Here is a 13353-nt window from a genome sequence, read left to right on the forward strand (position 1 = left end):
ATCATGTTGCCACCTTTATTAAGTTGCAACTAATGGTTGGAGAGAGGAGCCAATAGCAATGCACTTTTATTAATTGACTCTTTAAATCACGGTACATAAATTCTTTGTAGGTTAAATGGTTAAGTACAGCAGCAGAGCAATTAATGCAATTAGGGGTGTACAACGGACGGGTCGATGATAATTTATTAAAATTTTAATCCAACCCAATCACACCGGGTTAAAAAAATTCTTTACTTGACCCACCCATAACCCAACCCAACCCATCTATTTTTTTATATACGGATTATGCGGGTTAGACGGGTTAAACGGGTTATAAATTCAAAGCTATCATTCTAGGCTGATTCAAAGCGAGACATATTCAAAAACAGAAGTTGGCAAGTTGGTAACTTACCAACGTACCACTGCATTAAATAAACTTATCATGGTAAGTTGGTAACTTATTAGAACCAGTTAGTACCAGTGCAGTGGTACTAATTTGTATTTCATTTAGAGCCCATAATAATCCTATTTTGGCCAGCCTACAATAGTGATGTTAAGCATATACTGATACTGGTACCAGTGCAAAAAACTGAGTTAAGCATATACTAATACTAGTAGCAGTGCAAAAAACTGAATTAAGCATATATTGATATTGGTACATAAGAGATATTCTTGTAAAGATTTTAAGTTTTTAACAATACAGTGATACTAACTGGTACTAGTGCCGGGTCACGAGCGAAGGAGATAAGGACTCTGGGTCGGGTTCGGATATAAACGGGTTAGTAAGAGCAAACCCGTGACCCGACCCAGAGTAACGGGTTTATCAAATTTCAACCCGTACCCGACCCAATAACAACTCAACCCGGTAAAAAATGAGTCGGGTCGGACGGGTCAGATGGGTCGGGTGGGTCACGGGTATTTTTATACACCCCTAAATGCAATGCTTATCCTAATTTAATGAATTTACAATTTAGTACATCTTGATTAAGAATTATCAAGTCCCCAATTTAATTGTTGGTGGAACCGACTCCGTTACAGAACAACACGGTACGTGTGTCGTTACGTACTGTGATTATTTACATACTATGATTATTTTTTGAAAATTTGACACAGCACATTATGTGAAATATCTAGTCACGGCACGGCACGGCACGCACGGCACGGCACGGCACGCACGGCACGTGGTCACGCGAGTTATGTGTAATTAGGATCGACTAAATGGTGAATTTTGAATAAGCTAACTTAAATTATGATAAAATGGTCATACCAGTCACGCGAATCACGTTTGAACACGACGTGACTCACGTGGTGTGACCATTTCACGTGCCGTGATCATTCATTGACATTTTAATCACAGCACAACACAACACGGCACAAAACTAAAATCACGACGTGTTAATCATTGTATATAGCACGGCACAATTTTTCCACTCTACTGGGTTTTAGTTATTCGAACTTACAAAGAAACAATCATTTTAGATTTTATTCTGAGTGGGTCTATGGTATTATGCACAATGTACATTAATTCAAGATATCTTCAATTTTAAAATTCGAACAGTTCATCTTAACCATTCAATATGATCTATTTTTGATCTATTTTAAAGATACTTGTATATATTTTTTTAGAATTATTTTACTATTTTTTAGACCAATAGAAAAATATTATTTTTGTATAGTCTAGAATCTTTAAATTAAGTTATTATCATAATAGAGCTATTCTCAGAGCAGAACCATCCAAACGTGAAACTAAAATTAAGAATAGCGTAGGAATAGCTCTATTCCGCTATTCCGTGAAAATGTCGGGTTAGCGATTTAGCACCCGTTGGGGTTAGCGATTTAGCACCCGCTGGCCTTTGCTATTCCTAACATACAATCCAAACAACATTTCTACTAATCCGGAATAGCCAAAGTTAGTGCTATTCTTGAATCTCTTGGGTTAGCACTATTCTCAATCACTAATCCAAAAATCGCTATTCTTGCACTAATCCTTGCACGATCCAAACGCACCTGTACATATCTAAAAAATAAAATTTGAGCTCCAAGTATATTTTTATATGTTTAGCATATTAAACAGTACTAAATAACTATTTGGAAATATTGTTTCAAAATGCGAACTATACGCTGTGCATAGTATGTCTAGCTTTTTTATTTTTTGTTAAATGAAAAGGTTCAACCGATCTTGCGTTTTAATATTTTGTCACTAGATACTTGAAGTTATGAATTTCGAAAGTTTATAAAGTCCCCAATTTGCATTAAAAGGAGAATATGCACTGCTGATTGCCTTACCAAATATAACTATGCATGATTCTGATCTCTGCTTAAGGTTTTGATTTTATGGCAAAAGGCATATTAAACAAGAGAACAATCTACATTTGTATCGGGTTGCAAAATTTTGTCGCAAAAAGAGAGAAATAAGGAACAATCTATATTTGGGCTGGGATATAAAGGCCTTTATGGGCTGGATTTTGTTAAGTTAGCTGACACCCCAAACCAGACAATATCTAACTTTTTTTTATTTAATATTTATTTTTTCAGTATAACTGCTGTTAAGCAGGTATAATTTGGCTACATAAAGTCTACAAAACATGAATAGAGAAATACAATTCATGAAGTTCAGTGCTTATATACATAAAGACCAAGGTTCTAAATAGCGCTATAACGGCGTAATATGACAATAGCGTCGTTTTTTCGACCGTTCCGCTATGATGTGATAAATGCTAGAAGAACAATTAAATTTAATGTTGTTACACCCTTAACCAAGCTTTCGGGACCTGGAGGAACTGCATCCACCACCACGGCTGATACAACATGCTCTGCTTTGGTTACATGTTAGTGTATCATGGGGAAAGTTACAGTTTGAAAGCAACGAGTTTAGTTAATTCACATTGAAGCTGTCTAGATGACACATGCCACAATACGAAACTACTAAGCAACTTCAAATCTTCAATGCAGCTTTCCTTAAAAGTTAGACTAAATGTGATTGTACAATCAATCAATCAATCAAAAACTTTTCTTCAATAACTGAATTGAAACTGAGAATCAGTTTTTGAATTAGTGACAAAGACGATATTTTCAGTGTGAAAGATCGTGCGTTTGAAATTCGGATAAAAAATCTCATTGTACAAATTAGGAAAATATTTTTTATTAAATTCGTCCACATTTTCTGTTATTGTGCATTAGTTATAGTTGGGTCACCTACAGAGCTAGGAATTTGTAATGAATTGAGTTACAAAAGCAGCAAGCACCGCAACAATACACACAAAACCAGAATTTATTTTCAAAGAATTACAGAAGTTATCTTCTTCTGTTGGTCAAGCAAGAAGCGAATGAATCATGCCTACGGGCTTTTCCCCTCAAAAAAAAAAAGAAGCGAATGAATCAGACAGCATACAAAAGACAAATGTGAAATGCCCAATAATCAAACACCATGAAGCATTTTCACTAGAGTGAAGAGGTAACTGCGTAACTTAAATAGAAATTTCACCACAGGGCAGAGGCACTGTGACACTGTGAGGCACACGAGACAATGCAAACCAACATATAGAAGAATTGTCTGCTCAAGCAAATGATTCTGTCAGCTGCTACCACCCCACTTGAGGAACCTTTCACTGGATGTCAGATTCTAACCTGATAATGATCGATTATACTTGGAGGCATGTTTTTTTTTATTATTTTATTATTATTATTATTTTATTTTTATTTTTATTTATTTTATTTTTTTATGGGATGTGTCAGTTCTGTAACAAGGGATGGTAATTGATGTAAACCCCTTGACTCATATTGGTTGTTAGTTTTACTTTCAGTAATAGAAATGGTGGTCCTTCAGACCCCAGTATTTCATGGAAAAATTTAAAAAAAAAATGTCAACGTGGGCTGAACAACTGCAAGAGCATACAGTTTTCATTGACCACCACGACAGAAATAATGGTGTTACCCTTTTTTTTTTTTTTTCCTTCAGTTATCCAAATGAGAATTTTTGTTTTCCAATCATTTGCATTTAACTTTGAAGTGCTGGAGTTGTATTTTACTGTTTTGTGAATAAACAATAATTTTTAATGAGATGGGCTACGGTGAGTTGCGAAGTAAAACGCATTTCTACTTCACGCAATATCTTCATTTTCAAAGTTCAAAACATCGATCCGAACCGTTAGATGTGATCTTCATATTGAAATGTGCTTGGAGACCAAATTTTATATTTTTTGAATTTTTTTTTACTATTTATTAAGCCACTTTGAAAATCTGAAAATCCGGATAAACAGTAAAAACAGTAAAAAATTTCTGAACCACCGGATCTTCAATTTTCAAATTGGCTTAATAAATAGTAAAAAAATTTCAAAAAATATAAAATTTGGTCTCCAAACACATTTCAATATGGAGAACAAGATGAACGATTCGGATCGACATTTTGTACTTTAAAATCTCAAAATATGAGTATGAAGTAAAATAATCGCTTTACTTTGCAACTCACCGTAGCCCATCTCATTTTTAATTATATAATTATATGTAAGAAGCAATTCACAGGAATCAAATTTGCTTATGCTTGTTAAATGCCACCAACCATGTAAAACAATATCACTATAAAGCTGACAGAAAGAGCTTGCACATGAATCAAATTGCAAAAAGGTGCATCCATTACACTTTATTCAAAAGATATAAAAACAGAACATGTTAAGTCGTTACCTTCGATAATGATACTTACGAGAAAAAAAATGCAGTTGTCCTCGTGAATTATTACATTACTATCTACAAGTAAAAGAAGAAATAGGGAGAGTGAGAGAAACAGAGAGAGAGACCACGAGCCACTGCTACAACAAAGGTACCCCCAAAGAAATGATCATTACACCATCAGAGATCTTTATAAGAAAAAAAATTTTGCCCCATTTACATGAAGCAAAACAGGTTATATATGAGATCTACAATTGCGGGAACCAAATAACCCAGCTGATCTCCTTTTCGTGGAACTTCAGTTGCAGATGAGTTACCTCTTTTCTCATTTTCCTTTTTCATTTTTTTTCATTTTTTTTTCTTAAGGTCAAGAAAATTAAAGAAGAATTTTTTTGGCAAATGCCTTTTTTTATGAAGAGCTTTGTGATGCCTCTATCTCATTGTTCCGGTCACTAGTCGGTATTTGCTGAGGAGATGCTGCAAGACCATACATGTAATGTCCCATAGGATGATCGAATTTGCAATTAGGCCCGAATTTGCAAATACCATAGCGTGAGTAGAAATCACACATCGGTTCTCCCTGTCAAATTCAAATTATGTTCCAATTACTTCGTAACACTTTGTGACAAACTACAAAGTTCAAAACATTAAGGTGTAAAAAATGCAAAAAAAAAAAAAAAAAAGACAAGTCTAATTAAAAAACAACTGTCACAAAAGACTACTTTCAGTTGCCTGCAAAGAGAATCCCTTTTGCTAGCTAAAGTTTTAAATTGTTATCTTTTAACTTAGCACAGCAGTGTAATTATTATCAATTACAGAGACAATAATAATGCTAATAAAAAAACATTGAGCCCTTCTAATCCTGTTTCCTTGATAATTATTACCCCAAAAGCTGATCCATTTTCAAGGAGGTTTTCCATTTAAGTGATACCCCCCTGGTTAATTTAATTGTAAATATGCACTAAAATAAATATTAGAAGATAGTGGCTAGCAGTTTATTGAGAATTTCTTACGAGCAGGTTGTCTCTCTGCATAATAAAAAGAGATAGAAATTCACCAAATTCGAAATAAGTTATGGACCTCTTGTAAATTTTCCTTAAATAGAAAAAGGAAACTCTTACAGGGCGTAGAGGAAGGCCAATGGGACTGAGCGCACAATTTGGAGCAGGGACTAGCCTCTCTCTCGGATGGTGAAACTTGCAAGTAGCACCAAATTTGCAATCACCGGTTTTCATGTAGAACTGGCACTCAGGCTGGTCGGGTCTCTCTGGGAAAACGTTCTCTCTCTGAACTGCATACACAACAGATCCTGGATGGTAAGATGGGTAAGCTCCTTGATCAGTTGGAACATCAGTCTGACGTGTGGTGGTATAATATTGTGCGGCCGCGGTGTTTCTTTGTGGGTCATCTGGAGATGGGGACCCCATTGGTGCCTAGGGGTCATGAGAAACTTGTCAGAAAAGTCAGTATGAAATGGTGAAAACAATTGAGGGGAAAAAAATTCAGTTGTGCCGCAATACAACGCCACAAAATCATGCATCATCCTATTAAAAAATGTGAACCTAATAAAACAGAGATATGCCAGTTGCAATTCTCCTCTCCTTAATTCTTCAAAGACTGCCAAACGTTCCTTTCTTAATTGCTGGTGGTTGCTCCTAGGAGTATATTGTGTACATTATGTTTTACATTAAAATAAATGATCTTGCCACGTTACATGGTACATTCAGAAAGGTGAAAGTAAAAGTTCCACAAAATATACGTACGAAAACAGAGGGAAACTAGATCTATGCAAAAGCACAAGTGAAACGAACTTACAGGATAGGGGTTCCATCCTGGGACCTGAACTAGACCCTGGGGCAAAATCACTTGCGCATAACTGGAAGGCCCTTGCCACCTAGGGCTTGTGATATAGGAAGCGCGTGCAGTATAAACAGGAGAAGTTACAGCTTGTGGGGAATAAATAGAAGATGAAGCGCCACCACGTAAGGCGATCATAGCATTTGAGGGCTGGGGATGGTGGAATTTACATGTGCCTCCAAATTTACACTGCCCTGTACGTAAATAATATGCACACTCCTTTTCATCCTGCATGAGTAGATGAATAACTAATACTTAAAATATTATAACTGTATTGAAGAATCTAACTTAACACCGGGCATACAGATTACATAGCTCAAAATCTACTCCATGATGTAGACAATATATATATACATATATATAAATGGTCCAAATTTTACTACCAGCCGGATTGACTTCTTCCTATTTTCCCATTGATGACACAAGGCTTCTGAAATAAAGATAGCAATTAAATACAAGGATACAACTAATAAAAAAAGAACTTTTATAAAGATAATATATACCGGTCGTAGAGGATAGCCTAGAACATTCAACTGAACACGTCCGGCAATTCCAGCCTTTTCTCTTGGATGGTGAAACTTGCATGTAGCTCCAAATTTGCAAGTTCCAGTCTTCAAATAATACTGTCAAGTACCAACAAAAGTAGTCAGAATTTAAATTATTACTCAGTAAAATAGCAGAAATCCCCATTAAAAACTAAATATTCCTTACTGCCAGATATATAAATACTGTTACTAAAATCCAACCAGTACTACATTACACATATGCTCCCTGGAGTACCATCATTTCTCCACTTTGGTCTCTAAATTGAAGGGTTCAGTTTTTGTCCAAAAGTTTCCACTACAATTGGTCTTGGCTGGTATCCACACAAAATGATGTCAGCATGGCCAGTATCCACACAAATAATGTGCTTCTCCCATCAAATTTCGAGCCAACACTTTCCTCAGGTGCACAAATGATGCTTGCTTTTCCCAAAATTTACCATCTTAGTCCAAAAAGATATATTTCCCATTTGGTTCCCAGTAAATTTTGGTTTTTCCCATTTTTGTTCCCATGACTTCCAAAGCTTCTCAATCGAGTTCCTGAAATTTTAGTATTTCCCATGTTGGTATTCAAGAATTTAGGTTTTTCCATTATCACCCTTAACAAATTCATATAAAGGGCAACATTGGCAACCAGTCCATCTTATTCTATTAAAATTTAGTGGCATTAGAAACAGATGAGTATGACATAGAAGCGAGCCAAGCAGGTATTCTAAGACCAATCTTGCAAAAGAAGTTGCATCGGAGAGAAATCTGCTGCCAACATTGTATGATACCAATGATGGCGTGATGATGTTGCTTCAGATTTACTCATGTGAGAGATGTTAGACAACTTGGTAGAGATCGAAAACTCTGGGGCCAAAATGGGAGTTCCAAAAAATTAGGGCCCAAATTGGGAAAGATTTTACTTCAGGACAAATTTATAAAAAATCCAGAGAGTAAGAATAATGGAATTTTATGCACTAACATGATGCAGCTGAAATTTGAAAAAAAAAAAAAATGCATATGACGAAAATTACAAAAAAATATTAATGACAGAAATATAAAAAATTCACCTGGCACTCAGCTTGGCCAACCCTTTGTGGGTACTCTCCCTTGAGTCTTGCAGTTGCCATGACCTTAACAATAAAAAAAATTAAATATGTCAGCAAGACAATTGATGCAAGCAAAATGCTTAACAAGGTCTCAGAGGAAGTAATGATGAAACACTTTACCGATTTTTCAAGAATTTTATACATCCTAAAAGTCTCACATGATAATATACAACTTTTGTATAGGAACCTAGTTTTTGCAATGATTTTGTGACCACATTAACGAAGCCATTTTAGAAAGGAAAAATACAACTAAAGAGAGGGACAGAGAGAGAAGAAACCAAAGATTTTAAAGGCATTGATATAAGGTGAAAAGAAGAGTTGATTAACTAGACTATAGCCAAAACATATGAATATATAAACAAATAAATCGAACTCTGCATCAAAGAAAATTAAGGGACTACAACAGTCAGCATATGCAATAAACTATTAAGAAAACAAAGTCTGGAAACTTTCCGCAAGGAATATGCTCGTTTAAAATTCAATAAACTTACTGGCATGCAGTGTTCGACTGACAATACAAACAGAAACAACAAATTGTGAAAGGAAAAAATTACCAAAGCCCTATTAGGAGGATGATTGAATTTGCATGTCATCCCAAATCGGCATGTGCCAGTTCTCATATAGTATGAGCAATCAGCTTCCCCCGGACGCTCCGGGTACGAACCTGCGTCTACTTGTTCGCCTCCCCTCAAGCCCATTTGCCACATTGCATCTGCACCAGTAAAAAAAACAGCTACATAGGTTTAGATATTGCTTTGATCAAGTGCATGTTAATTGAGGTAGTTGGGACAATAAGTTGAATTTACTACAATAAAAGCTTGAGAAAAGAGTATCAACAAAATACATTTTCTTTAATAAGCTTGTGAGCTCAAGTACAATTATATTTAAACGAATTATCTAGTTTTACCATTGTTGCAAATTGCATACAAGTAAATCAAGGAAATACACTAATTCACTACTCTGAGCTTGCTTTCGCTGTTATGCGACCACAAATGTACTCATAGCTAGCTAGGGATACTCGTAAAAATTCAGGATGTGCTAATTCGGTACACATATTAGTCTGCTGAAATTAATACCTGATTTGCAGAAAAATAGCATGCGATTACAGTGCCAACATACAGAGCACGAGCAATGAAAGCCTAATAAATTATCATCCAGGATTTCTCCTAGAACAGCAGGACTGTGCCATTATCATGCACTAGCAATTGGAGAAACAGGGGTGGTTGTATAATACACAAAATCAGGTGTAAAAGGGAAATTGACGGAAAAGGAGAAGATAAGAAATAAACAAATTACCTCGACACAGACCATACCAAATTAATACTAATTTCAGATCAGAATTTCAGGATCATTTAGTGGAATTATTCATATAACTTACAACGCACTTAAACATATCAGCATTGCTACAGTGCAAAAAAAATAAAAGCACAAACTAGTTAAAAGAGGAAACCCTTAGTGCAAGCAACTCTCAAATTCATCACTCTCCAGACTGAACAGAGCACCGGAGGCAGATGCACTGCCACTCATGATGCAGCAGTACTGATGGTGGACCCATCACCGCTTCAGATACAAAAGGACAGAGGAAAAGGATATAAACAGCACAACCCAAATTCCGTGAATTTCCCTTCAATTCCCAAGTTTAAAAAGAAAATTGAAGCACATCAATTGAAACTAATATAAAAAACGCTGTTAAAAATCAAAACAAACAGCATTGCTACAGTACCCACAGAGACAAAAAGTGAAACAAGCAACTGAACAAGGAAGGAATCGGACAAAATTCTGACCTTCATCTCCGCCAGGTCTGGTGGAGGACCCCTCTGGCGCTGACGTGGCGTTGGGTCTGGGCGGGAGTCCACCGCCGGCGCCTCCGCCACCGCCTCCTGCGTGCATCACGGCGATCGCAACAGCATGCGATCAGGCTTATCGCAGCGATCGGAGTAGTGAGGGAGCAGGAGATAAATAAAGGGGTGTGTGTTACTTTGCTACGCTCCACAAAAGAGGGAGAGAGAGGGAGAGAAGAGAAGAGGGGAAAGGTAAGGAGGTGTAATGAGAGCCAGCCATTGGGGCTCCGACAGCCAGTCGTTTTGTTCCCCTTTTCCACCCGCGCGAGAGAACCCCGAACGGACAATTCTCCCAGTTACCGCTGCTATGCGTACTCCGTTACGTCCCCCGTTAGACATTCTCCGAGTGAATACCAGTGTGTTTTTTTCTCTCTCTATTTTGATAGTTTTGATTTGAATGCAAATATTTATGATTTGTCAAAAAAAAAAAATTATTGAACATTAAAAATATTTTCTATAATATAGAAAAATGATGATTTTCCGACGTTGATGATATTACAGAAAAAAAATATAGATAAAGAGAATTTTTATAACAATATTTTCACTTAATTTCATATCATGGCCTCTTTTTATGATATCTTTTTAATGCATTTAGATTGAGTAGTTATTTTAAATTCATAGTTGATGTTGTATGATGTTTCAATTATTTTATGTATTCGTATCGATCTAAATCATGAGTATGATGTTAAGGTTATTCTAGCTTTGAGATGAAAAGTTGTTATGTATGTTCTCAAGTACACCTGAAGTAATATGATAACTTGTGTAATTATTATAATTACTATATTATTTAAAACATACTACATGAAAATGGTAATTTTTTATGACACTTTTTTAATATATACATTAAAGTAATGACAAGAAAATGTATCTTTAACATAAATTTATTTTACAATGAATGGACTCTTTAATATTTATATTCAGGGGCGGATCTAAGGCTTAGTCAAAGGTGGCTAAGCCACTCCTATAATTTCAAAATTTTAATTATACGTATAGGAATTTAATTGAATTTTATCTTTTTTTTCAAACTTTCTATATAGTTTAGCAACTCTTAATAAATGACAAATACTTAGATGTAGCCTAGTGGTTAAAGCTATATTTTGTAGTTCAAATCACACTCGCCACAATTGTAGATTTTAATTTTCAGCCACCCCTATCAAAATTTTCTAGTTCAGCCCCTGTTTATATTTATATTATATAATTTGACATGTATAATCATTTGTTACGGTATACATGTTTCACAACTTACTTCTCATGACAATTTGTAACGGAAATAAACTCTGGGTACAAACTGGGTTCTCGTATAAAAACTTATCGTATATTGGTGTTTACTTAACCCACAAAGACTGGAAACCGTTTAATTTAAACCGCTAATGCGGTCTGTTCCCTCTCAGAACAACTTAACTCTACCCTGAGACAAAGTATCTCCTGTCAGATCGACCGTTGGTTGACGCGATCAACGGTTCGATTAGATATAATTCTAAGGTGGATTCGACACGTGACGTATAGGCCGGCGGAGTAGAGACAGGCGGGTGGGAACGCGGCGGGTTTCGAACGAACGAAACGCACACCTCTAAAAAAATAAATAAAATAAAAAGCGGAACGCGAAAAATCTTTTCCAATTCCTGGAGTAGTTCGTACAGAAAACACCGTAGTAGTGTTTCGTTGCCTTGTGAATTGTGATTTCACAGTTATTTGCAGTTACCGTTGGATGCTTAAAGTTAAGAATATTTAAATTAAGATGGTCTAAATTATATGGAGTTTAAAATAAAAATTTAAGTAGAAAGAGAAAATATCAAAAAATTTATGTCGGATAACGGTTCTAAAAACGAAACGAATTAAAATAAATGATATGTACTTTTCTCTTCACCCCCACATTATTTTTCTTTGAAAATTATTCAGATAAATAGTTTAAGACTTTCTAAAGTCATAATTACACATGTTTAAGTCAATCTAATTATTATGTCTTTAAGGGCGTGCTTCAGACGAAGGGAGACAAAAGAAAGGGAAGAGAAAATCACTGTGGGAGGGAGACACTCACTCTAGACAGCTTCTGCCCAAAGATTTCCCCTGCTCCACAAGAGAAGAACCAAAGAGGGAGTGGAGGTGAAGAACTACTGTTCGAAGGGGAGAGCGGTATCGCGTAGCCTTGATTTTCTCCGAATTTTGTCATCCCTGATTTGGAGTGCAGGTTTTACTATTCCAAGGGTAGCCTCCCCTATTGTTCCCTCCCCTTCATTCCCTTTAACGAGGGTTTCCCCTTTGATACTGGAGCACAGCCTAACCAAGTAAGAACTAAACTTCTCATTCCTCCGTTTAGTCCTAAATCAAACATGAACGGTATGTTAATTGATACTAGCAGTTGATTTAGAGAGGCTCACTGGTAGGCACTTACCTACTCCTGTATGGACTTATGCCTACTGGATCATGCGTTGTGTCTAATCAAGTCATATTTTTACATGTCATGCTATACCGTGATCAAATTTAGAAGGATGGTCACGGCACGTTAGTCACGCTTTGATCACACGTGACTGATTTCTCACATTTGATTATATTTACTATATTTTTTCTTAATTTATATTAGTTTATTCAAGCTTCACAAATAGTTAACAATTATTTATTTATTAATTGATAAAGTTTTTCATTATAAAAGCAAACTATCAAAGAAAAAAATCTTTAATCAAAGCATCAGACCTAATTCTAATTTAGTCAACGACCTAACTATTCCGCTTATTAATTTCTACGGCTAAATTTTTTAGCTTGTTTTTGGCACAAATAAACAATCTGGTTGAGAAAGAGCCTGCTCCAGGAGTAACCGACAGCAAATCACATTTAATGCTGCCTAAACTGCGCATGCTGCTGGCCTCCGGTCTCGGTAGGACCCACACAAGCCGCTGGGTCGGAAAAGGACGGCCCCAAAGAGGCCACGTGTAGGTTTCGGATAGGGTGCGTCAGGTGACTCTTTTCTCTTGTGCTTTTTCGCTAACCCCTTTCAGATCCCTATATTTTCTTCTATGGATATTCTGTAGTTTCTATCATGTTGTTGTCCGTATAGTAATTTTACACCAGAACTTGTAGTGAATTCTTTCTTGGAATTGACCCGCAACACAGAACGCAATATCTCATTATCTCATCGTTTAAATAAAATATAGCTCTACTACACCAGACGAATATTAAATAGAGGGGCTCCATTACTATTATAGTAGCGGTCGATTGGGTGAGAAGACAGATGTAATTAAGCCCGTGTGATTACTGAAAGCAATATGGAATTAAGCACTATTTAGTAGTGGGTCCCACAAAGAAAGAAATCAGAATTCGCGATTCGTGCAGTGGCTTTTTCATACTTTACGGCGCTAGCCTGGCTTTGGCTCGATTTAC

The 13353-nt window shown here is 36.1% G+C and overlaps 1 protein-coding gene and 1 long non-coding RNA gene across 3 annotated transcripts; one reads left to right on the forward strand and one right to left on the reverse strand.

The window, feature by feature from the left end:
- Window positions 1-3989: 3989 nt before the first annotated feature.
- On the forward strand, window positions 3990-4674 carry LOC144554727 (uncharacterized). The gene is made up of 2 exons (XR_013511721.1): window positions 3990-4049; window positions 4491-4674. It is a non-coding gene; the product is annotated as an uncharacterized LOC144554727 (long non-coding RNA).
- On the reverse strand, window positions 4577-10236 carry LOC144554712 (zinc finger CCCH domain-containing protein 63-like). Of its 2 annotated transcripts, none has more exons than XM_078303035.1 (7): window positions 9922-10236; window positions 8692-8849; window positions 8099-8161; window positions 7005-7124; window positions 6460-6729; window positions 5766-6077; window positions 4577-5224 (listed from the first exon to the last, which is right to left on the reverse strand). In XM_078303035.1, the coding sequence occupies exons 1-7, from the start codon at window positions 10025-10027 to the stop codon at window positions 5054-5056; spliced, it is 1200 nt and encodes a 399-aa protein (XP_078159161.1). In that variant the 5' UTR covers window positions 10028-10236; the 3' UTR covers window positions 4577-5053. The 2 variants fall into 2 exon arrangements, with proteins under 2 accessions (XP_078159161.1, XP_078159169.1); XM_078303043.1 differs by lacking the exon at window positions 9922-10236 and adding an exon at window positions 9588-9711.
- Between the last annotated feature and the right edge of the window lie 3117 nt (window positions 10237-13353).

The sequence above is a fragment of the Carex rostrata genome, chromosome 1, assembly GCF_964058835.1.
Source record: "Carex rostrata chromosome 1, lpCarRost1.2, whole genome shotgun sequence".
In the NCBI taxonomy this organism is placed as follows: Eukaryota; Viridiplantae; Streptophyta; class Magnoliopsida; order Poales; family Cyperaceae; genus Carex; species Carex rostrata.

Excerpts from the sequence above, each read along its gene's own strand:
- LOC144554712 (XM_078303035.1), bottom strand. The coding sequence starts at position 10,027 with ATGCACGCAGGAGGCGGTGGCGGAGGCGCCGGCGGTGGACTCCCGCCC. Across the intron at positions 8,850-9,921 it reads CAGACCTGGCGGAGATGAAG|ATGCAATGTGGCAAATGGGC; the intron begins GTCAGAATTTTG and ends TTACTGGTGCAG. Across the intron at positions 6,730-7,004 it reads TAGGCTATCCTCTACGACCG|GATGAAAAGGAGTGTGCATA; the intron begins GTATATATTATC and ends CTACTCATGCAG.